The sequence below is a fragment of the Epinephelus fuscoguttatus genome, linkage group LG22 (assembly GCF_011397635.1).
Source record: "Epinephelus fuscoguttatus linkage group LG22, E.fuscoguttatus.final_Chr_v1".
NCBI lineage: Eukaryota > Metazoa > Chordata > Actinopteri > Perciformes > Serranidae > Epinephelus > Epinephelus fuscoguttatus.
In genome coordinates, this window is record NC_064773.1 from 28,022,783 (window position 1) to 28,049,563 (window position 26,781).

General features: G+C 41.2%; 1 protein-coding gene across 11 annotated transcripts in view; it reads right to left on the bottom strand.

Annotated features, from left to right (window-relative positions):
- Positions 1–26,781, bottom strand: part of nav3 (neuron navigator 3) — a 539,739-nt gene that overhangs the window by 121,635 nt on the left and 391,323 nt on the right. For all 11 annotated transcript variants that reach the window (XM_049566143.1, XM_049566145.1, XM_049566146.1 and 8 more), the window contains 2 exons: positions 13,871–13,943; positions 5,141–5,315 (listed from right to left, as the gene is read on the bottom strand). In XM_049566143.1, coding sequence (XP_049422100.1) covers positions 5,141–5,315; positions 13,871–13,943 — 248 coding nt within the window. The remainder of the gene's footprint in view (positions 1–5,140; positions 5,316–13,870; positions 13,944–26,781) is intronic.

Genomic DNA, 26,781 nt, shown 5'->3' on the forward strand with positions numbered 1-26,781 from the left:
CGAGTCGGGCTTGGCCAGGGTGTTGGCTCTCCCATAAGGCAAACGGCTCTTCCTGTCGCGAGACACGGCGGTTGGCAGGCGTGAGGTGCGCCAGACCAGGGGGTCAACTTGTTCGCCCCGGGACATGGTGAGTTAAAGAGGGAGGGTTTGCTGTGCCCTGTCAGGCCTGGGCCCCCCTGCCTTCTAGAGCACTGAAAACCTCCCGTGGCTCCGGGCTGTCGCGATCTGTCCAATGGGGAGTTCCCCTCGGACACACACACACACACACACACACACACAGTCACACACATCCCATCCCTGCCCTAGAGACACACCAGTCAGGCCAGCAGGTGCTGTCTATAGAAAGCTCCCCATATCACAACTGTAGATGTGCAGTAGGCCAAATGTGTGTGTGTGTGTGTGTGTGTGTGTGTGTGTGTGTCTTTCTGTGTAAATCTGTGAGACAGATAATTTGATAATTCTAAAAGCTTAACATTTTTAATTTACAACATCCATTCTTCTGGCTTATCTTATATTTTATGAAGTTACTCAGACATGCTAAATCTTCAGGGTCGGCTGGGGCTTACAGGAATTCATCACTGTGGAAAATTAGAATAAGAAAAGATTTTTTTATGAATATGTTTAATTACATTTCAGTGTTTCCAAAGGTGGGTGAAAAGAAAGAGGAGCCTGCGCACCAGCCAGGCATGAAGCCTCGAACAAAGAGAACACTACGAATCTTAAAAAATTATTTGAAGTTGACATGGCACAATATAAAAAGTGCAGAGAACGCAAACTTTAAACATCAGACGTATCAGTTTGTGCAGTAGTTAGAAGCTACTTCACATGCAGTGGATAAACTCACTTCTACACAGGGAGACGCAGTTATAGTATAAAACATTATTCCTGAAAAGGATGAAGCACCAAACACAATAACAGAAGATATTCTCCAGTATATCTCAAGGATTTTGTTATCATCTCATTTAAAAGGAAATGAGCAAATTTGTATTTTGCCTCTAGCTCTGATGATAAGCTTATGAGATAAACACAAAAGAAAGATAAAAAGAAACTCATTTTCTCTACTGTATTTATGAAGTTCGCTGGCTGTGTTTCCATTATAACTGTCTTAAAAAAATTCAAGCAAACACTTTAAATGTCACAATAAAGAAATGCAAATTCGACACATTACCAACTGCGTACGGCTCCGTAAGTCATGGTTTGATCAGAAGTTGGCAGTATGGAATGCACTCTACACATGGCTATAATCTTCCAGTTAACAGAGTACTAGAAGTAGAGCTTGCAAACTAACAACAAAACAAGTTGCCTTGGCCATCTAACCCAGTGATGTAGACTTGAGATCTGCCTTGGCCTTGGTCATTATTTGAAGGTCTTGGTCCACATTTTTGCATGGACTTATCTCAGTCTCAAATAGGGCTCAGGATTTCATTTCAAAAGTGATCAAGACTGCAACTTCAGGAATATCACTAACTTGCCTACGCAAAAAAGGAGTGTTGAATAAAGATGGTTAAGTCAGTCTTAGTCTGAGTGGGCAGAAGTTCGCTGCAGAGATCAGCCTCTCATTGGGCAGAACGAGCCACCCGCTGAAGTCCCGCCCTACCACCTCCGGTTGTGTAGCGGTTTTCAACCATTTTCAACACGTCCTTTACTAACTTTTGCGGTGTTTGATCTTGCAGGGATGTAGCCATTTTTCTGCCATGGTTTGCATCCTGTAGGTGATATTTTTGTGGGCGTGTTACACCAAAACCTGTTCCCCCTGGCACTATTTTTGTAAGTGCACCGTTGCTGTGGTACCGCCCAGAACGATTGTGACTGGTTGAAAGAAGTCCAATCTCAAAGTGAGAGTCAGCCCAGCCAGACCTTTCTTTTCTTGAGAAAGGTCTAGTGAGCAAGACTAAGTCAGTCTTATCTCCTTAGTATTTGTTTGCTCATAGAAAACTAAAGAAAATTCACACATAAAATTCACCTCTGTAATGCCTTTTGATTATTTAATAAGACATTTGTCATAGTACATTTATACAAAGACTCATATAAACAGTATGGCGATAAGAGACACTGGCTGAAAAAAAAAGAAAAAAAAAAACCACCACGTAAATCTAGGGTTGGCTTATACTTTCAATTTCACTGGCGTGTGTTTTCAAATAGTGTGTACAGTAAATCATATTCCACACTGACTGACAGAATCTTATAGATTTTGTATCAGCTTGTTCCAGCTCTTCAGTAAAGCTATATAATCTTTAAACTGAATGAAATATTCAAACCCAATACTACATGTTTTTATAGATGCTTCATTCCATCAAATCCAAGCTGTCTTGTGCATCATTTCATACAAATTCCCCCCAAAGTCTGCCTGAAATATTTGATCTCCTTCCTCTTTGAAAACCCTGTGATCTCCACTAGGATTTAAAGTAAAGTTATGTGGGTTCAAATGATGTTTGACTGCACAGCATGAGCTTGTGATGATTGACGTATACCAGTGAGTCAGCTGCATTTTAACAGGTCAAAGCATTTCAGAACCAGAAGAATTTGATTTTATTTCCTTCACCAATATGAAAAATACAGCAGTAACACCGCAGTATAAAAACACAATAAAAAAACCAAGTGGATGTTGTTTGGACATTGTTTTCTTGCATTTCTGCGGGCACTGAGAGTAGCATGGGATGCAACATGTTTGAGTCACAGTCACGATCTGGTTCACTCGTCATCAACCACACACAGGCACACTTTAGAACCACTGGACCATTATTAACCACAAGCACAGTCAGAGTTAATTACACTCTTCCCTACTTATGTGATACTAGGCCAGGTTATACTATGCCTCCAGACTGTTCTTCACACAATATTTGGGCAAAGTATTTCCATTCTTTCCCTGATTTCTCTACCCTGAATCATCAAATTCATTCTCCACACCTTTTTGAACTTTCTTGAGCCACAGAGAGAGGCTGAATGGCTCAGACTTGCCCCCCAAAACTCAGAGATTAATAGCTTACTTTATCACTGACAGACACAGACTGATCCTCTGACCTCCACTGTGGCCTTTAACGTTCAGACATGATTAACTTATTAGCCCAGGGGAGTGAGACATAACTGGGGCTGTGGACAGCGAAGGCAGAGGGTCTAATTTGGAAATTAGCTGAGCCATTTCTCAACAAATGTCTTTCAAGAAGACCTTTGTCCATGAATTCATATGTTCTCCTTCTTATAGGTGGGGAACTGAAATATCTCATCAAATAATAACTCAAGAACCTTTCAGCCAACTTGTATCCTCCTCGTATTTTATGATGTTGAACTTCTGTCATGGCTTTATCAGTATGTGTATTGGTTTGGCAGGCTTGCCAGGCTGGACTGATACAGCAGTGTGTTTCCAACTTCAGTGTTCGGTGTGTGTGAGCGTTCTCCACCTGTTGTTGGGGGGAGGCAGTAGTGTGGGAATGGGAGGCAGCTGTGCCCTTAATAACCCCCCACAACACACACACACACACACACACACACACACACACACACACCAATACACGATACACTGACCTCATTGCTACCACCTCCTAACCCATCCGAACAGAGTGGGACTGAGTGAGACTAACTGCTCTTATTGCACTAATTCTATACACACACACGGAGAGACACACACACACCCACAGTACTGCCAAACAGAGCGACCGTGCAGTAACTTGATCTGGTTTGGGGGAATGCTGCTCATGTGTGGCATGTCAGGCCTTCCTTTAGATGCTCTACTGAGGCCTGCTCTGTCTATTTACATCACACAGGGTCAGGCCTCCTTTGCTTTTACTGCCTTTTACTGCTTAGCTGCCTACATGCCAACACTTCTAATGTACAATACATGTCTTCATGTATGTATGTATCCTCCAGTGTTACCAGTCTGTTGTCAATGGCATTCTTAGTCATTCATTTAGTAGGCAGTACAGATTGATTATTGTATGTAGTAGGCAGTACGTTAGTATCATAGACTGTACAAAATAATGGACATAGTCACTGTGGCATCACCCATTGGTTTGTGGACTCCTGTTTTGAAGCCTAAGATTAGCATTTTGGCCGTCGCCATCTTGGATTATTGGTGCCAGAAGTGACCATATTTGGGTGAGGGGGTGGAGATAGCCCTGACGCTAGCTGCTAGCTTGGTTTAAGATGGTTCATTTACAACTATGGTTAACTGTCATAATGCAAATGCAAATTTTTGCTAGCAAAAAAACAGGCTTAAAACCACTGTAACAAAATGTGCTTACCAAAAAAATGAACACACAACATCTGACACCTTAGAGGGTCTTTTAATACAACCAAACACTGAACAATACTATTTAGGTGACCAAAACTTACAATTAAGTCTCATGAACTGTAACCAAACTCAAAATAGCAACAGCTACGGCTACGTCCATAATATGTGAATTGGAGGTTACGCCATAGTTACGTTAGACTACCTAACTTATGTTATTGCGTGGTAGCATCTAGCATCACAAATGGTAATTCAAGGAACTGCAGTTTTTGGCACTTTCGTGAAGTTGCCGCTTGGTTAGTATGCAATTCTGAACATAGCCATTGTCTTTCCTGTTCCACACAATCTTCCTCTTTGGCAAAACCTAGCACCTACATTACCCACGCAACTTGACCACTGGTGGACTTTGCCACCTTCAGACAGAGCCAAGCTAGCTAACTCCCCCTGCATGCAGTCTTTGTGCTAAGCTGAGCTAACAAGGCTGTAGCTTTATATTCAACATACAGATATGAGAGTCAACCAGAGAGTGAATATTTTCCATACATTCTGAGGCTAGGCCTGCATTCAAAATGTAAATCTAATGTAACTGCTCCCCTCCGCTGTCAGCCAGCTTGACTCTTCCCTGTCAAAACTTCCTTATGCAGCAAAAGCCCTAATGAGAAACATTTTCCATGAAGGCTGTTATTCATTTTGCACTGAGAGGCGGTGATATCCAACAAATTCCTGTTTACAAAAGCTCAAACTGGACCTAATTAAGCATCCAAAAGTGATAAATCATTCGCCCTCTATTCCAGCATGGACCCTAAAAAATAATTGGTCAACTAATTCAAACCAGTGACATTAGCTTGCTTCTGCGACCTCTTGGCTACCTCTGCCCCAAATGAGACCCGAAATGGTATCTGGAGCACGACGTACCTGGACTGCATCTCTTGTGTCTTGAGGCTGCTGGCGGACGGTGCGGTGCTGCTGGTCTGCTGGCTGAGCTCCACCAGGGACTGGTAGTACTGCTGCTGTTGCTGTTGCTGCTGCTTGTAGCGCGACAGGATGAAGAAGAGGCCCAGGATGCTTTTTAGGTTGCCATTCCTGATCTCTGTAGGGACAAGACAGGAGGAAAATGTGAGCATCTACTTGGTACTTATAGTGCTACTCCATTGTCATATGAATCCATACATTACAACTGTGCACAGGGCTATACAGATTTACCCTGCATCGACCCTGCTGTAGAATCAATCCATTTTCTTGGAATAAAGTCATTTTTGCAGACTTTTGTTTTTCTTTTGTCTAGAACCAAAGCAGTGTCCTGTGACACTAAAAATGAATATTTTCCAGACCATTTATTGTGTCTTTCAAACACTGTAAAGTGAACATATGTTGACTTTTTCAAAAAACCCACTTGGGGATGGAGCTCCAGTGCAGCTGTTGTGCGGTAAGCCTAAGAGTTTCATAAGAGTAATTATACACTGGTGTTAACTGGAGGAGATATTGATGTACTGTGTATAATATGCAGAGTTATAGCATTGACCATCACTTAATAGTATTCAGCATGAGGTAACACTTACCCAGTACCGGAATAATTTAAACCACTGCTCTCAAGAAGAACCATTTGTCACAGATCCAGACTAAAGCATCTGCTAACACACAGCTGGTTCATTTAGGAGTGAAGCTCAGCATGGGAACTCCTGACTGGTGTTTAACTGGCAGACGTCTGGTGTGAGGGCAAGTCGGAGGCTAAACAACCCAAAATATACAACAGGAACTTCAATTACAGTTCTGTTTTTGCCATGAAAACAGGAACTGATGGTTTACTTATAGATGCTGCTGGTACAGTAGCGGGATGATAGCAGAAGTGAGACATTTCTGTATATTAATAAAGGTGAAATCATAAAAATGGTTGAGACAAAATGGAGAAATGATAACAGCTGTGTGTGAGTTTACAACATAAATTATACCTAAAATAAAATCAGCTGAGACAGTAAAGCAAATAAGAGCAACGGAAAGATAAAACACAATGATCCAAACTACATTCAACAGACTTAAGAGTAATGTGTGAGAGTTAAAGAGATTATGTTCCTGTTTTTGATCTCCACCAAACTGCAGCCCTGCAGATAAAGTTACCCTTTACATATGCTGAGCTGGCAACAGCAAGAAAGCTCCTAATCAATGAGAAACTTTGTCTGGAGTGTTAATCTTATCCTCAACAGTTCCTGAGTTCATCTCAGACAAAACTCAAACAAATGCATCCCTCGCCGACTCCTTCACACACAGCCGAGATGGGATTCAGCAGTCACAGAGGCGGAAGAATTGATCACTGTGGCTAAGGCACCCATTTGTGAAATGGACTTTTCAGATCAAACCCTCGGCGGGAGCTGGCACACACAGGCATGGGAAGGATAGCAGCGGCTGACGCAGGGCTTTTTTACTCCATTTTTCAATTTGGTGGGGCTCAAACATTCTCCCCAGCCATCCATGGCTACACTGTGCAGTTTGGAGACTGTGAAAGTTGGAGAAGATTAATCTCTTGGGGGTGTTTTCCATTTTCTAACACCCAGAGGCGGTAATTTATACTGGGGCCTTAGAGAGAGTCTGAACAGCAGCGTTTTCTGTGCTTAAGGGAGAGACAATGCTGCAGATTCAGCCGCCCAAAGAGCCGATGTGGACCAACACTGGAGGCAACTGGTAAAAGTTACAGAAATGATCATGATGAGGACACGTGGAAGAATAATACTTCATCCATCCCAAAAGGGAAGTTGCCCTCGAGGTCAGGGTCGGCTAAAGAACAGCACATTTCATGTATTTTATGTCTCACTTAAGGAAACTTTAGCAAGGTGTAGGCTTCCACCAAGGTTACATTAACAGGCAGTTCGGAAACTGTCCTGGGGCCCCAGAGCTCTGGGATCTCTGCTTTATGCTCATTTATTTGAACAATTGTTCAGCATTATTCACAGTGAAAGCACAGTATCAGCTGATGTGATAAGGACCTTAAAGGGATACTTCACCCTCCTGATGATCACTTGAATATTAGTTACCCTGTGTTACACTAAAACCATAAAGAACATGTATTAGTTTATTTGTGTTACTCTGAGGCTTTGGTGAATCTGAACTAACCCTTTACAGCATCAAAGTCACACAATGACACAAACTAACTGATCGAGGCAGTGGTAGACAAGCAGCCCCCGTGTTATTGCTTTTGTCAATGGAGTCTAGCTTTGAAGAGAGCATCCTTAAGTTTTACTTTTCGTTCAGGACCCCTTTAGAATAGGGAAAATGAGACTTGGATTAGTTTTGTGAGAGTTTGTAAATAGATGTTTTGATAAAGTTTTGCTGTTGTTAAACGCTGACCCTTATGACCTTAGTTTATCAAGAATTTTCCCTATTTTTGGATTCTTCGTTCAATGCAGAATATGACATGCTAGATATATTCATATATATTCATGCTAGAAAAACAAAGTTATCCTCACAAATCCAACAAAACCTGGGGAGAGCAACTGATACTCGAATGGTCATTTAGGAGGGGAAGCATTCCTTAAAAGTGGGTCATACCCTGTGTCAAAATCTAGTTTTACAGTAAAACCGTCATGACTTCCTTTGTGCTTTTATGTTCCAAAGTCCAAATCATGTGTTTGACAAAATTACTAAACAACAACTCTTGGACTTGTTGTAGCATGCAAAAAGAAGTACATATTGTACAAATACCAGAAGGAAGAGGGTATTTATATGTATCCAGCAGCTCAGTGTTGCAAGGGACCCGTTAAGGCGCATAAAAAAACTTCAACGGCTTCACGATTAGAGGATAGTCTCATCATATTTGGTTTTAGCTGAAAAATATTATCATGCTTTGCATCATGTAGATGATCTATGTTTGATACTATTTAATGTAATATTTACATATTTTATGTATTTCTCCCCAGTAACCAGCTCTTCTTTTCTATGCTGTGATATCATTATATTTTATCACATCATGTTGTCTTGTTATGTTATCTAGACTTAGAAACTACATTGAAGTGCTCAGGATTAGCCCGGAGCCTCTCCAGCAGCAGCAGAAAAGTTAGGATGATTAATATTTTCAATAATGGACATCATATTAAACATTTGATCAAATGAAATTGTGTTGACTGTGAGAAAGTAAAAGACACTGTTCTCCAAGACAGAGCAGGGAGAATCTAGTCCTGATATCATCTCACGGCAGACGGTTCAGCCACGATCCATCCTCTAACATCACTCCATCCATAAATTTGTCATCCTTTGTCTTCTTAGAGATGAAGCCTGTTTAGAAATCTCAGTCACACTTCGGTTCTTTGGTGTAAGAACTTCAGTGTGAGAACATCAAGGTGGATGATTGGCCATGCATGATTTTGACATCAGAGACCTGAGACCATGATCCATTTTTGCTTAGGGTTAGAAAACTAGAATATGTAATTGAGGTTAGGAAAAGATTGTGGTCTTTTTATTGAAAAAGTCAACCAAGTGATAAAAATCAAACCAACGTTCTATATAAACATTTCATCATTATGTTGATATGAAACAATTCTTTGTGTGGTATTACATTTCTACAAAATGTATCAGCCAATGCAATGTAGTTGTATATGAACAGAGTTGTTCTCGGCCAACTGATGCTTTATCTTATAATTATTTTGGTGCTGCTGCAGAATATTCGAAGAAGAATTATCTGCACTTGTAAAGTAGGACGTATGCAGGATTTATGCATCAAAAGGGACTTTGAGAAGTTGCTGCTGTGCAGCATTAAATATCTCTCTGCCCAAACTTCAAGCACTCTCACTGGCAACACAGACAAAAGAGCACCATACCGACTTTTCCTTTCAAGATGATGTATGAGAGATATGAGCACTTCAGATATTTTCTGCTTGACCATCAATTGTCTGAAGTTCATCTGGCTTGAAGCTCTGCAAATGTTTCTGCTGAAAATTTATCATGAAACTCTCACAAAGTGTCACCTTTTGTTCTCTTTTCTGTTGCACCTTTCCCAACTATCTGAGAGTTTTGGGGGAAGTTGTGATAGAGAAAAGGATAGCTGGATTACCTGCGACAGCGATAGGACATTGCTTTTTGCCCATTAGACATTTTTGTCAGCAATACACAGACTTTTTATCCCACTGAAAGCAGGAGGGCTCTTGCTGCTCTGAAGTTGCGTAGAAGATAAGTGTTTCTGCTTGGCCCAAGCTCGATGAAAATGTGCTTTGCTTCTGGGGGCCTTTTAAGTGGTTGATGTGGTTGCATTCATTCTTTTTTTCTTATTATTTGGAGCAGTTGGTTATTTCAAGAGCCACAGAGGACTTTGGAGGAGTAGAAGGAGTGATCCTAGCATGGCTGCATAATACAAAGAAGAGGACAAATACTGTGTGAGCATTTAAGGACTATATATTCTGCTTTTACCTAATTAATCAACCTTTCTTGGGTTTAATCCTCAAACAATACATGTCCACCTGGGGTCCCTCTTTACAACTTCAAAGCTGGTTAGGTCTTTGCTTCCGCTGCTGCCCTCGGCTTCTTTATGTAAACTCGGTTTTAATTCCTAGGAGTTCCCAATAAAGTTTTCAGAGAACTATTGTTGAGTTCTGCTGCTGTGTTTTGCTTTCTAGCCCAGTTCTTATTACAAAGACAGCCAACAGGGTTTTTTGTAAGCAAAACATTAAACTTACCCTCACCCTGGGCCTCACCTTCTGGTCAGAGAACAAGCATGTACCCCTTACTGACCCAGCACAGTGGACTAATAAAATCAGACCTATTTAAAAAAAAAACAAAAAAAAACTTTACACCCACTGAGATGAAGCAGGAGGGACTTTATAGTGGTGAGTGGGTCGTATTGTAGGTTGCACGCTAGCATTTTAACCATAAGGGGCCTGTCCTGCTATGGTCTCAGCTTCCCTGCAGTAGAAAGAGGCTTTAAAGACCTGTTGTAAGGACCCCTCACTGTAACCCATTATCAACTGCAGGAAATGTGTGTTTCGGAGCTTTACACCTGTGTTTTAAGGCTGGTAACGGTAGACTGAACTTCCTGTGGATAATTATCACATTTCAAGTAGTAAACTTTTTTTTTTGTTGGTGTTAGTTTTGATGACTTTTTTTTTTTTTTTGCTAAGGGGTTAAGTGTGGGTAGTTGGTAGCGCTTTTTTCTTTATAGCTAGATCAAGAAGCTAGAGGCACTCTGGTGGCTCTGCTGTACCTGTGAAAACCGGTGCTAAATGCAGGTTCGCTATAGCTGGGTTTTAAGCAAATTTTCAGAAAAAAAAGGGCAAAAAAAAAAAAGCAAATTTATGTGTTGTTCCATCCACTACTGTTATGTAATTACTGGGAGTTGGTTTACCGTAATGCAGTGGGTGATGCTAATTCTACAGTTGGGTGCCACTGCAGAAGAGGGTGCAACGAGGTACTGTAATGATAAACCACCAGTCAAACCTCAACAATGGTTTGTATGATGGATGTATGATAATGGAGAACACACTGGACAATGGTTTTGAACAGCCTCCAGAGACAACAAAGAGACATTGCAATGGCCTACGTGTTGACGATGTGTCATGACTCTACGTCATCCTTTATTTGCTGAATCTGTTTCCATTGCACTAGATTACATTTACCTCTTTATCGATAAGCTAAGTTTTCTACCTTTGCCAAGCAGATTCTCAGATTTTTAAAATTTTTGACATTTCCACTGTGGCTATTTTCATGCGCAAATTGAAAATAGGCATCAAAAGAGGTGGATGGAAATGCACCTACTTGTCTGTAGCATTAATTTCTTTTCTTGCTGTGAAAAAAAAAAATCTTGCCTTGATTTCATTATGCCCTATAACCTCCCTTAGCGGAAACGTGAGGGGGACCATAACACTTCAACATGATGAGTTTTTCCGGAACTTCACTTTACAGCCTCCCCCCAGTGAGATGCAAGGGGACTTCTAGAGAGGTTATTACAATAAGTAGGCTCTCTCAAGAAAAAAAAAACAGTTCCTGTATGCACATCAAACATTCAACTTTGTTTTTAAACCCACGCCTTGTAAAAGATAATAAAGACTGCATATGCCAGCCAACAGAATCTGGAAAGCCCTGGGCTCATTCAATTAGACATGAGAGGGCAAACACAGCCATCTAATTCCACTCACAAACACACGCAGCACAATGCGGAGTAAGTCTTGAGAATAAGGCTGACAGAGGCAGAGAGTGAGGTAGAGAAAGATGGACTGAGTGAAGTGAGTGATGAAATGCAGCAGCAACAGTGATGGACAGAGTAACCCAATAGCTCATATATTTACAGACCCACTTTGAAATTCCAGGCTCAGCGAGTCACTTTGCTGTTTTTAGTGCTGTGGGGGGGGGAGTCACAGAATATAGAGCTGTCGGTCAGTGTGTCAGGCTCTCAGAATATTTCTGCTGCTGGAGAGGTCAAGGGCACACAGCTCTTTTATGTTTAAAGGGGAGCAGGAACAACATGGGGCCTGGGCAAGCACAGGTCCTAAACAACAGCTGCAGATATTTTCTGCTAGAATCATTGAGACGTGCTTGTACCTGTAGGTATGGGATTTAATCAACAAGTCCTCCAATGGCTACAACCACATAGGTCGTATGGTCGTTACCCTTTAATATGACCCACAGGAGTGTTTCCTACATTAGCACTCCAACCAGTGTGGTTGACTTTAGCAAGGAGAATTCAGATTGGGCATCATCACGTTACTTTACATAATGTGACGACAGGATAGATTATGACGACGTGACATTATTTTAAGTATGTACATAACTTAGTAACTCAAAGTTGACCCTTGCTTTCACCTGAGACAGGAACAGCAGTCTGCCAGGTCAAAGGCCTTTGTTTGTTTGACCAATCCACTACCCTGTCAACCTCCACACACTGCCTTTGTCATTTTTTATACTATGTCATGATGACTTTGTTGCTCTTCATATTACATCACATAGACTTTGTTTCTCTTTATACAATGTCAGACAGACATTGCTGCTCTTTATGCTACGTCACCTGACATCCTCCTTTGCTCCCATTATTATTGCTTTGGTCCCTAAAGGTTGCTGCCTATGCTACACGTGAAAGGGTCATTCTTAAAATCAGAAAGCACTTTGTGCTGCATTTTGTGCGTGAAAGGTGCTATATGAATAAATAAAATACACAAATAAGTAATAAGCTGCTTGTACAAACAGCCTACATATTTTGGGGGAGGACAGGCTCAATTTTATGGAAAATCCCAATCAGAAAGAATGAGTTTAGGTTTTCGTAACCCAATCATTTTCATCACACCATATTTATAAAACACTGTAAATGGTACAAATTATCCATGACTCTTTGCATCAAAATATGCCATTAAGTTCCCTGTTTCTCAGGATTTATGTTAAAGTTCCAGAAAGGCAGATTGTTTTTTCACAATTGTCAATTGTAAAATAATTAGTGACATGGCTGGGAAGGCACAGGGAAAATCCAGAGGATAATACAGGACATAGAACTGTGTGTGTGTGTGTGTGTGTGTGTGTGTGTGTGCATGTGCACGTGCGCGCGTTACTTGTAGGTTTAATATAAATGTGATATGATGTGTAATGTATTAATGTTTCATGTTTGCCTGACAACTTCCTAGGATAGTATGTGGTACACTACCTTGGTTGGTATGATTTTTCTGCTGGAAAGAGATTGTAAGCAAAATCTTATGGTGGAAATCATGAAATTTAATGTAGTTAATTCTGAGCACATTTTGTCTCTGTCAGTGAACACAAGTGCATCTCAAATTTTAGCGACAAACTCTAAAGGAAAACAGATTAGGTGAAAGTTCTACTTCTTAAACTAAATAGACAATTTAAAATCAGAGCTGTAACAGAGCTGTAACTGGGGCTGTTTTCCTTGGAGAAACATGGTTTTCACATGGCAGCAACAATTTGCTCTCCAGATTGGGACAAGCTAGCTTATGTATGTTGGCCTCGTCTTAATGTAGGGCATGTCATGTGTACACTACGGGTGTCAAGTGGGACACATTACATGCAATGCTACAAGCACCATCTGGTGTGTGTTTCCCTTAACACTTCAATAGCTCTTTGCGTGCAATGTACAACTGACTCTTGTTGGATTCATACATGAACTTTGAGGGAATCTTGGGTTCCTCCTGCAGAATCCAAATCAAGTGTAAAACAAAATCATAACAAATAGTTTGGAACTTAACTGTAATGTTGGCTCTGGCCTTGTGAGACAATTTTAGCATATCATTCAATTTGGCAAGCAGTCATTGGGTACAGAGCACTGCCGCAGTCATGGCTGTCATATAAGCTATGTGCTGTATACCCTGGTGGTCGGGAGGCGAATCCCTCACTGGAGTTTTTATCCTGCCACAATCCACTTTGATGCCCTAATGATTGCCTACGCTGCCATAGTGAAAGCTGGAGATGGAGAAACTGTGCACCCTGTCATGATACCAACGTGGTAAATTCCATTGCTGTGAAGTATAATAGTATGTCTTGGAAATGGGTTTTAACCAGTTTTTTGAAGATATTTGGTACTGTGAAGAAATGGAAAGCTACCCACAGAAGGTTGGGTGGTGCAGGAGCCAAATGAATTTTCCAGGTCTAGAAATTAGAAATACAACAGGGAGATCCTTCTGCTGTTCCACAGATTCAATTAAGAGTTTAATCACTGTTTATTCTTCTTACCTTCTGCTGAGAGCCCTTGTACATTCACTCCTCTGGCGTCCAGGAAACTGAGGCAGGCGTCCACATTCTCGATCTGTGGAGAAGACGGCACACAGTCAGCACAAAGGACAGACACAGCAAGAATGTGACGATACTTAACATTCAATGAGCCTAAATGTCTTGGGGCAGAGGGCTCGGAGGATGGGGATGATCGGCCTTATTACCCATAAAGCACATCATTGTGTAGTTATTACCCAACCCCCACTCGACCCTGGGGTCCGGCTGCGTGACATACTGACTGCAGTGTGTCACCACCTACACATCCCGGGGTGCAGCCTGGCTTGGCATGTTGCACACACGCCCATATATATATATATACACAGAGACAAATATACAGTAAATTCACATCAACGCATACCCCATCATGGGGACACTGGAGAAACACTCAGACAACAATACACTCACACATTTGCACATAAACACAGGGCGTGTGGGTCAGCGGGGCCCACTTGAAGCCCTTCACAACATAGTCAACAACTGTCACCTCTGCAAAGTGGTATCAGTTTCACAAAGGCCCACTGAGGTCGCAGTTTGTACGGGGAATTTTTGAATTCATTGACTGCGGCTAACGGGTGGCTTCATTAGCATGGTGGCCAGCCGCCAGCGCCCCTCAGGAGGTCTTTTATGATGAGGTCAAAGGTCGGAGCGCTCCGCGTCAGCGCAGTGTGCCAAGGCCACACAAAGGGCAGGCTGGGCAACTCAGCCAGACATCCAGCGGGCAATGATGATTCATGAGCTGTGACTTCCCTCAGCTCACTAAAGCTCTCTCTCTCTATGTCATTTTCAATGCTATTTTGCTCACTGTCCCTGTGTCTCTTTAGTAGCAAGAGGGGGACTTTATAGAACCAGTATAATGAGTCACATATGCACACAGGCCGTTTGGATACTTGCTGATTTTTCTCTTACTCCCACTGAGCTAAACTTAATTGTCCTCCATGGCTTTAAAGGGCTAATGTGTATTTCTCTTACATTTTATTTAACTGAGAAAATTAGCCACAGAAAGCCAGAGAGCATGAGTGATTAAAAAAAGTCTCTTTGCTCCAGTCTTTTGTGCCCTCTGACATTTGTTGGATTTGATCTGAGAAGAAATCTGGTGCAGCTGATTCAGCCGCAAATTGCTGGAAGATGCAGAGAAGTCCTTTTCCCATAAATGTGTTATCATCACAACAAATAATCTCACATCCTATTAAACATGAGAAATGTCTGAAAATGACATGCATCAAAAAAACGATTTATTTTTCAGTCACTTGTATTGGTTTTGAAAGGCACGCACAAATGATGTCGTCCTGGTGACAGGTGTCGGATCAGAAAAGGCTTCTATGTGTCAACAGATCATAGACCAATGACGTATTTTGTCATTTAATTTGAAGGACTTATTGAGCATGTGACAGCATTGCTATCAGGTGAGCTGTGTGACAGCAGACGTAGCAGCAAAAGAGTGAGCAGAACACTGAGGGCTTGAGTACACCATCAGAGGTAAAAGGGCGCACTGGATTTATTGCAGTGGGAGTACTATGCCATGTGTAGTGGCAGGTTTGGTAAATGCACTTTCATTTAAAAAGCAACCCTCTGGTCTTCTGACCACTCAAAGTGCTTGACACTACATGCCACATTCACCCTTTCATACAAACACTCATACACTGGTGGCAGAGGCTACCCTACAAGGTGCCACTTGCTACTCAGTTAAACATTTGCAAGCACTCGCACACCGGTGGAAATCGGGAGCAATTCGAGTTTAGTACCTTTTAACTTTGACATATGAACTAGAGGAGCCAGGGATTGTCCAGCTGATCCTTTATCAGTGGAAGACCAGTTTACAGAGAAGATCACTGACCATGCATGTTCTCTCCGCACATTCACACTGCCCAATACAACAACATCCTTTACTATAGGCTTCTGAGCAGCTGCTCATTGGATCAAGCACTTTGCCCAAGGGTACCTCAAGCACTGGCTAGGGATGGGAATCGGATGAATGAGACAATTTGAAACCAGCTCTCAACTGGAACCAGTTCCAAATGGTCTGATCCATCTGAATTGCATGCCTTCGAGCTTATCTGTTTCTCAATGCCGGCAAATAATGATGTCAAACTTGTATCTCTGCGGGTGGAAACCTGTAACAAGAGGAAGTCCTTTTGAAGAGGAAGAAATGGTCCAGAGTGTGGCTTCAATTAATGACAAAAGATGATAAAGGTGCTGCTGTTATGATTGTAAAATGATCATTTCAAGTAAGGGTGTAAACATCAGCACTATGGTGAAATATCTTTCGTGCCAACAAAACCTTAGCATTTCCCATCCCTAGCAGTTGCTGAATAAAAGCACTTCCTTCCCAGTCACTTTCTCTCCACAGACTGATGTGTTTACACTGGTTCTATCAACGGGGAGCCCTGTGGGACAACAACTCTGACACAGAGCTTCTCCATCTGCCCGACACAACCTCCCTCTTCCCACCGCACACATTCTCCCAGCAGGCACCAAACCTCTCCTCACATGTGGTCTTCCGTATTCTCTTCCCACAAAGACACTGACACATGTGTGCCCTGGTGCTGGCTTGTTTGATTATCCCACACAAACTCTCAGAAGTTTGTATGTGTAGAGACATGTGCCGAGCAGCATTTGCGAATGCTCATTACTACAGTCTTAATTAGACAGAGCATGAGGACGATGTTGGGTGCAGAGTTCTCAAAGTGCAATCACCTGCCAAAATAAACAGCCTGTAGGCAGGGATGATATGTAATCAACAATATTTGTATGATAACAGTCATTTTCATCAAGGGACTGCTCAATTAGGCTCAATCAGTTTCAAATATTTACCGCACAAAGCTAGGGAGACCCTGCTAAAGCACTTTGCATCTGTTCCACAGGCAGTGTGTGTGTCTGTGTGTGTGTTTGAAGGCTGGTTTAATAGCTGATAAAGACAAAAAGGACTCATAAACACAGAGTAAGTCTCTAGTTGGAGACAGATCTCTGTCTCTTAAAAGACAGGCATCACTAATGAAACTCGTGCCTTCTTCCTTTGAGTGACACTCCAACCAAAAACTCTGAGGCTTTTAGACGAAACCGCTGTTTGTTTTTAGGCGGCCTTAACTCTAAAATGACGTAAACAAGCGGAATAATGATTGAAGGCGTTGATGACGGCTGGGGCATTAATGTTCCGCAGGGTTCTGGCGTTGTTTAACTGCTAGTTTGGTGGGCGGTTTGGCTTTGCGGCATCCTGTAACAGCTTCTCAAGAAACCGACATCATTTATTTTTCCGACGCAGGCTGGCATCAGATGGATCCACATAAGCCATTAAAAGCAATTTGGAAAAGGGCATTTTGATGAGGCGCACTTCACCCAATCATGAAGTACTTAGAGCAGGGGAAAAGGGAGCACGTTTTGAGAAATGACAGGAGGGCACACGTGCAACACTGCGCTGCGGGAAGGAAACTTGCCACTAAAGCCTGGAAGAATAATGATGGGAGAGCTGTTAAGTTTCTGTGATAATCAGTTTCAATTAAGCTATGTTTCATTTACAAAGCCACTCTACAAATCAAAATATCACGTTCCATCTGACACAGGCAGTAGAGCAGACAGAGGCTTGTACCATGGCTGGTTGACACGAGGCAAAAACCGCATTCCCTGCTTCAACCTGTCCTCTGCAGTCTCCTCTAAAATCACTGATGAGTTCACATTAATACTTTAGGAGAGAGGTAGAGAATGAGGAAGAAGACAGAGGGGGAGACCAGCTGAATGAAACTCTCCTGTATCTATTACCATCTTGTGCAGCACAATTTCTTAAAAGATACATTGAAATTACTCTATATTGAAGCTGTGATGTCCTTGTAACGTCTAGTAGTTGAAATGACAAGAAAACTTTAATTGTCCACAGTTCCTCTCAGGAAATGTGGCAGAAACTTTGGACACACACACACACACACACACACACACACACACACACACACACACATATATATATATATATATATATATATATATATATAGATATATAAAAACTAGGTCAGGTCATATATATAAAAACCAAGGTCAAGAATGAATATTTTTTGACTATGCTTAGTTAAAGAATCATAACAGGTGTTTTGCCACCCATTTTGAATCTTGTTACCTGATTAAATGGGAATTATCAGGTGGTAACCAGCATCATAGATATGAGTTAGAAGGGTCCTGCTACACCCACTACTATGTGCAAATTTTTCAGTGCATAAATGCCCCTTAGCATAGGGAGCAGTTATGTTAAGATTCAATGTTACTTTCATTAGATTTAGGTTAGGCTTATAAAAAACATCATGGTTTGGCTTCAAGTAAGACCATTATATAATGTATGCCACATGACATGGGTCACATATGTCACATGACATATATCACATATTTAAAATAAATCAATGTTGACTTTTGGTTTCACACAGGGCACAAACCCCAGTCTCCTGGGTGGAAGTCCTGTGTTTGATTCCCCCACCCTGGACTGACCACCAATGCCAATGCTATGTCAGCTAATTATTAATGAAATAATGGACTGTACTAAATAAAGTTAATGTGACATCACCAACTGGTTTGTGGACTCTCATTCTGAAGCCTCAAATTTGGCATTTTGGTCATTGCTATCTTGTTTCTTTGGAGTCAGAAGCGACCATATTTGAACGAGAGGCTGGAGCTGTGGATGAGTGAGGGGTGGTTCTGACTAATGAACTGGGGTGGCTCCTCACAGACAGTCACTCAAGAAGCTACACCCTTAAATATGCATAACTTTAAGCCTTTATAAAAATGTAACAGATGAGTGATAAACAAAATCTCCCCTTGTACAGCTGTGCAGCTGAATGGGGAAATTAACTATATAAACCAAAAGTGTTTTTTGTACCAGGCTGTAAACATATTTATCTCTGCTGTAATGCTGGACATTTTAACACAAGGGTCTAGGGTATTTTCTCTGTTTTGGAGCCAGCCTCATGTGACAATACAGATTTGGCACTTCTGTAGTGGCTTCTCGGCCTCAGGGGTTGAGCAGGACCCTTCTAACCCATACTTACAATGCTGATAATCACTAATAACAATCGCGTACTTCTGCAAGTTGTAGCTGCATGCGCCAACAATGTTCAAATGCATACCATACAGTTATAGATGTTTGAATGTTTTTTTCTTCCTCTGTTTCAAGTTTGAATTCACAAGCAGACAAAAATCTATCTCCCCCATAAACTTACTTCATGTAAGTTTAGGTTTCAAAAGTCTGATCACTATTTTTTTTTTTTTTATTACAGAGAAACAGAATAGAAACCAGAGGGATATAAAATCAGCATGATTGGGTATACTATGATATAAAGTACATGTAATCTTAGTCAACTGGCTAAAACATTTAAAATCATTGAAATGCGCTCTGGTGCATTGGTTATGAGTAGCTGTAAATTGGCCATTTGCAGTTTGTTTTTGCTCTATCTTTTAAGGTCTTCTTTTCTGTCTTCCTCCATTGAAACACTAGTGTGAACTGTGTCATTTTGTACTTTCAAAGCTGCATAGACAAAATCATACGTAAGTGTTCTCTGCAAAAATGTGACTCATCTTTTTCTCTGAGTGCACTTAAGATATACCTTTGGTAGACTTTCGGTAAATCTGAACAGCAAAGCTGTGGCATTTCGACAGTGCGTCAGTGTACTGTGTATTCTTTCCACCCCTAGTAAAAAGTGAGACATAAAATGAGACAGTAGTGGCTACATCTGCATGTTTGCAGCTTAATTTCCTCATGTCCCTCCTTGCCTTATGAAAGGCGTGCAGGGGCCCGCTGGGCCTCTCTAAACATATCAAGTGACTGATGCATGATGGCTGGAATTGGAAAGTGTTATCCCTCAGATGCAACTGTCAAATACAAATGGGCCAACACCTTAATTACCACTTCCTACGGGACAGAAAACAACCCCCTTCAAGACAGGACTGGAAAAGCAGGCGTTAGCGCTTTACAGCACATGAGAACAGCTCGATAATTGAAGGGTTTTATTCCAAAATGCTACATATCCACTGGAAAATACATGCCACCTTAAATCCCTAAGTCAGTATTTCAAAAACACAGATGACTCGAGCTCCGCAAACAAACCTATTTCGTGAGTAAGTCTTGGGATGACTCAGATGACTTCTAGTTTTTCTTTCCAATCTGTTTTACTTTAAACCCAATGCTTATTTTCTGAATGCTGTCAATGTTTATTAATTCATTTTACACCAACATGAAGATTGCAATCAAATCTTGTCCTGGTGGTTGGAACCTGAATCACCAGTGGGGTCAGAGACAGTCATTAGAAGCTGCGGGTATTTTGTGTTTCTCCAAGAAACCAACACAGCAAGAGGCTGATTGGCTTTTATAGCATCTCTTTACACTTTCTTTTGCTTAAGGCTGAAATCAAAGTCTAGCGATGAGTCAGGGGAATCCAAATAAATCAAATCAAAATCCCTCACGTACAAACCACTTTGTCATCGTTTTAAGCCAGCAGATCAAAATCGATACTGACTAAAGCCAACAAAAATGAGTTTCGCCTCAGACACCCCCATATCATAGTTTGTCTTCCATTCAGTGCACATGGCAAGATGAAGACACACTTTTGTACCTATTAACTCCTCTTGGCACTTGAAACTTAATGAAGTAAAGCTCATCAATCAAAACACATAACCAGGAAGCTTTCAACAGGCAGAATATACTTTATTAATTATTGCTGTTGAGCTGCTTTGGAAGGCAAACATTTACACACAGACAAAGCCAAGTCCCTCTGCTCATTGCAGAGTAATGGCTTAAAGGTTTTGAAAATACCAAAGAGAATTATTTGAGTGTTTTGCCAATGAATAGCTAAGACTTGAAGGACATGACAGCTTAGAATACTGTCAGAATCTGAAGCCACTCGGCCTTCCTTTTACCAAACAAATCACTTCTCTCATTGTCTATCACCTCTCCATCTACCCTTCTCTTCAGACAGGGGGTCTGACACTGGTCTCGTCCCCAACACTCCATTGATTCCTCTTTCACCCTGCCCCTATCACTCTAAATGTATCCAGAGCAGACAGCTCCTGACAGGCCATGAATCAAAACGGATCAAATGGGACAGAGCTTTACAGCAGCTGATGGGCAGAGGGGCAACTGGGTTAAAGGATCCTGTCTCATAATCCAGGGATCATCGCTCATCATGTCAAAACCCAAAGTAAAGAAACTTTTTCTCATCTGGCATCGGCTGAAGAACTGTTTTATGCAATATTGACCATGGTGGCAGTCCTCACAATTCCTTACCCTGACTGAAATCTCAGGACTGACTGAGGATCAGTCTTTCTTTAATCTTTGAAAAAGAGATAATTGCTCATTTTGAGAAACACCATGAGCGTTAACCTTATGCTGAACGTCACACATTCAGATTTATCTGGCCTGCTTCGGCTTCGGCTTCGGCTTCAGCTGACAAAGCCAATGTTTGCATTCACAGCAGCATATTATTATGAAACTGCACACCATAAAACTTTTTCAAACGCAAGAACGCCAAACTTAAATGATTCAATTCAAGTAGCCGGGTCTTCCGAGACAAAACAAACTCAGAGCTGATTTTTATCACATCATGCCTCATATTCATGTAAATAAAACAATCATTTTCTTTAAGGGTTTGACTGGCTGTGACGCTCATGGTTCTGCAGTACTTGCTCAGTCAGCATATAAACACACATGATGTATAATCAACAGGATCTGCATGGCAACACAAGCCTATATCTATGGATGTCTCAATTATATATGGTGGTTCAATTTCAAATGTTTACAGCATCAAATAACTTGGAGGGCATCCATGTGGCTTTGCGCATCTGCTGCACAGACGGAGTGTGAGTCCACATGTGTGTGAACCAGTGGTACAGAGAGAGAGAGAGAGAGAGAGAGAGAGAGAGAGAGAGAGAGAGAGAGAGAGTCAAACAAAGATGTTTCATGGATGACAAAGACCAATGAGCCATCTCGTCGATCTCTGGGCTAATCTCTTTAAATCCTTCTTCAAGGAACAACTCAGATCTCATTATCACTTCTGTTGACGATGTCGCCTAAAAAATAGCGAAATGATGCAAAGCACATGCAAAGATTGCCTTTGTTGTCATTTCATCTGTTCCCTTTTCTCCTCCTCTGTTCTCAATTCTATTTTCTACAGCTACAATAGAATTATGTGCGATTTCACAACAGCTAAAATATTAAAGTGAAACATGTGTCATCACAGCCCAGTTGGCAGAATAAAATGTTGGCATTGTACGTTTCTACAAACCACAGATATGTTACATTTGTTTGTTTCATATGTATGACATGTTTCAGATTACATGTGTATGAGTTTCTCATCAGGAGGAGGACACCTAGGTGAGGCATGTCAAGCTGTGTCAGTAGATAATCCCTAGCCCTAACACTGTAACCCCAACCTAACCTTAACCCCTGACCCTAAGAGAAACAGTATGCTTTCCTATCCTAACCAAGTGATTTTTGTACCTAAACCTATAACAACACAATTTACACCACATTGTCACAACATACAGTATCACTGGCCTTATGACTGGGTATTTAAAAAAAACTTTTAGCACTTGTAAATTCTCTTTTAACTCTACAATAGCACTTGGCTATTTTTTTTAAATAACAAATCCTAGCCCAAACCTTACCTTAACCCCTAAAATTACGATGTTAAGAAACGTAAAGTTTCAACATATCCACTAAACATACAGAATGTAACATCCATGGTTTGCATAAACACTGCGCGCTGGGGTTCTATTCCCCTGTTGGGAGTTATTTCTATTCACCGGCTCATTATACATTATCCCACTTATTATACGGCTAATTATCAGTTTAATAAATAATTTGAGACAGAACATTGATTAATTATACGATTTTTATTGATTTATAAATTAAATCGGGAGGAGAGGGGAAAAAAACTGCCGGCAACGGCTGAATCTGCACTACAATAGCTACAGGGAATCAAGAGAAAATGAAAAGAAAATAGCCTAACAATGCACATAGGCTATAAAGTGGACTTAAAGTTAAGATCTTTTTTTTATTCTGGTAAAGGCTAATGTTCAACTTTTCTTCTCATTCAGCCAGTCATTAAACACCTTCAAGCCCCATAAAGTGCTCCGTTTGGTGTTTAGTTCATGTCTTTCTTCTTCGATGCGATCAACCTCCCTGTCATCCACAATCTTGTGTTTCCTCTGTTTTCCGTGCGCCTCTGAGCATCCCTCTTCTCCCGTATTCTTCTCATCTTCAGCCAGTAACCATGACTCAAGATTTTCATGCTCACCAAATATGTTAAAAGTTATATCATGAAAATACTCCATCTTTGTATCTTGTAAATTATTATTTTGAAGCGGTAGCGGCTATGTTAGCCCGATAAAAAAGTAACTGTCGTCAGGGCAGCGTCCCTAGCAACACTGGGCTACATAGCAACGGTCATTACACAGTAATAATCAGACCTCTGAATGCCGTGACTGACCAATCAGAATACAGCATTTAATAGAGCCGTGTAATAAAAACATTTATCCTGGTGACTGTGCTGATCATCATGGAGGTCAGCTTCAGGGATTATCCAGCAAGTAAGTGCTACCCTTGTATAAGGACGATGGACTCACACGAGACAGATTTTTAAAATATGGTCCAAGTTAAAGCACCACGGACCGAAATATCCTGACTTTTATTTCATATTGTGAATAGAGCTTGAAAACAAGAACCTGCATTTCCCATCTTTAGACTTGCCTTCTAGTCCATAATAGCCCTGATAACATCATCCAGGTTATTTATTCTCCCTGCAGAGCCACATAAAATATTATTTAACTGCTGTCATGGGCTGAGTAGAAGTCAAAGTGACAAGTCAATTGAACTTCATACTGTATGTTAAACTGGTAGAGCATCCCTTTAAAGGAGTATTTAAGCATTGAAGTATTGCATTTTCATGTAGTTTATACACCTACATCATATAACTGTTTACACAGACTGCGTGGTTCTTGACATGAAAAATTGGTAGGGTGTTCCTTTAAGATAAAAAATATTAAACAACTTAAAGACAGGGAAACTCCTACGTGGCTTTGAAGTGTCTTGTTTAAAACACTGAAATACAGCATGAAAACTAATCTCAGTTGATGGCTTTGTAAGTAAATATAAAACAAACAGCTGAAAGAAGATGTAGAGGCGTTCTTATTAATCTTCATATCGGAGTACATTAAAGAGAGTATGCAGAGGAGGATAAATGAGTGGAGGATGTTTTTCAGAGGCGAGAGGACCAGGATAAGTATTTCTTGATAGCTTTATGGCCCAGGGGAACAACTCGGCTGTCTTCTGTTTCTCCGTCACGTACACACTGTTACGGTCCTGTTCTGCCTAGGTGAACATCACCAACATGATGGATTGCATTACTGTTGACAGGAGACAAATTTCACCTGTCAGTCCTGTCTGAGGCTGTTTTTCCCAAAAGGGTCAGCGGGGTTAAGCTGCTGACTCTTGTGGTATCTGTTTGCGTAACCTGCTGACCAGCTATGATGCAAGGTGAGACATACTGCCACAGTCTTGCTGCTTCCTTTATGTTCTCAACCTTTCTGTTCTACTGTTCTGGATACAAAAAAGGCAACGCCTTATTATGTCTCATTACAGTATAGACTATTATGTAAAAACACCTGAAGCAGGATGACTTTTATTTTCTATCTTCAGGCTCTATCGCTTCAGTTGAGCAAACCTAGAGGCTGAGCATGTAATATTTTATGTTAACATACAAAAGCAATCCAAAGAAATCCATGAAATGACCATGATCTTTTTAACATTGCATTATGTGGTGTGTGGTGTGACGGCACTATAGAAACAATGCCAATGGAAAATCAATTAGGATCCTTTGTGATGGTGGACACACACATTCTTGGATAAAAACATCCCACAAGGGGGCATGGTTAATGTTACCACCCCACAGGTAGTATAGAAAACAAGAGAGTCCACGTAGGGAGGAGGTAAAGGTGTGTGAATGGGTCATACAAACACAGGACTCACACCCAGGAGACTGCCGTTTGTGTCACATGTCAAACTAAAATCCAGCGTTGACTTGTTTAATCTTTACATACTCATGTCCTTTACATAATGATGTCATTGATGTGAAGTACTAATGTCCAAAAACCTGATATTTTTCTCAACCCAACTAACTAGGTTCGGTGCCTAAACCCAACTGTGTCACCACCACATAATTTAACCACCACCATGTAATGCGGTGTTAGGAGGTTGCAGTCATTTCACATATTTCTGTGAGATCAAGTTGTACAAAATGATTTGTGATGTCACTGAAGGTCATCTCCTAAATGGACAGAGATAACTAGTCATAGAACCGGCTGATGACTATAAATATTGAACAGTGCAATATTAAACAGTGATAACAGTTAGCAGCCAGAGATGCACAATTTTGCCTTAGCACAATTTTTCTGGATATTTATTGGGACTCCAGATGTAAATGTAAATAAGACCTGATGCCAGACTGTCATTGCATGAGAAAGTGTTTTCTGTTTGTGAACATGGAAAATTTGCTGATAAGAAGACGCTTTTGGAGCTGCAAATGCATTCAAGAGGGAGGCTAGTCCTGAAGAAATGTTGGTTAGATGGCCTGATGTCGTCAGCTCAACAAAAACACCACTGATGGATGGGTTATAAAAAATCAGTGTAGAAGATATCTGGGGAAGTGGTTTTTTTTTTTTTTTTTGCAGTAAACAGACAAAAAAATACAATAGGCCTATTATGTTATAGTATTATTGGCTGCTTCAATCATAATGTACCTGACTGAAGCTGCTATGAGACAATAAAAGTCAGGAAATGAAGCAGAGGTGATGTGGAGATAAAATCCTGCGATTGTCACATTACTCTTTTGTCTTGTGCTGTGGTGAGCAACTGTCGAGTCACTTTATAACACACCTTTATGATTTGCTGCAATGGTCTTTAGGCCCCTGCAGTCACTCAATGCTCTCATTGTCTGTCTCTCTCTCTCTCTCTCTGTTTAAACCTGGCTAGAGTCTCTCACCGTCTGTGTGTGTCCGATAAAACCATGCAGCAGATTGCACACCAGCTTTTCCCAGATGTTAAGTATCAGATGCAGTTTCCTCTGCTGCAATGGGCAGTCAGCAGCGATAAATCAGGTGCAGCACCTGTTTGTATAAATTTACATTTCCTCCTCCCATATTTTGCGCCTCTGAACAGTAGCGTGGCAACCTCAGTGCGGCCCTTTAGTAATTAAGGACAAACACAAGCTTCTTTTACAAAGGAAGCAAGTAAGCACTGTATCCAGAGAAACCTGGACTCCCAGGAGATCTTCAACCTCCTTTATCCCCTTGCTCTAATACAAAGCTGGGGTGATAAACAAGAGCACTCTCTGTGTAATGACTGACAGTTCTCAAAAGAGGCAACAAATGGGCATGCAAGTTTTGGGAGTAAGTGTTAAAAATAAATCCAAACAAAAGACATGAACCCTGACTTTTCACGCAAAACACGGTTCTTGTTGTGTTCACTTTATGAGCCAGTGCAGACTACAGGCCTCTTTTTGTTCAGGCAGTGAGGAATGAGAGTGATGCTCAGCGATCACTTGCAGCCGTGACACTTGGCATGTCACGCTGCGGGTGGCTCAGGAGGGTGCCAGACGGGTCGGGTTTACTGAGGGCAGGGAGGTGGGTGAGAGAAGCTAACAGCACGAGCCAAGGTGGCCTGATTATGAATGAGCTGCCAATGGGTCCTATCATAGGAGGAAAAGAGTCAGAGCATAAAGAGGAAAGAGGATTTATCTTTCATTACCTATGCTTATATGTCTCTCAGCTAAGGGCAGAGGGAATTTGTAAAAGACTGATTGATTTATACTTTATTATGTACTCCCAAACTGCAACATTCACAGTGAATA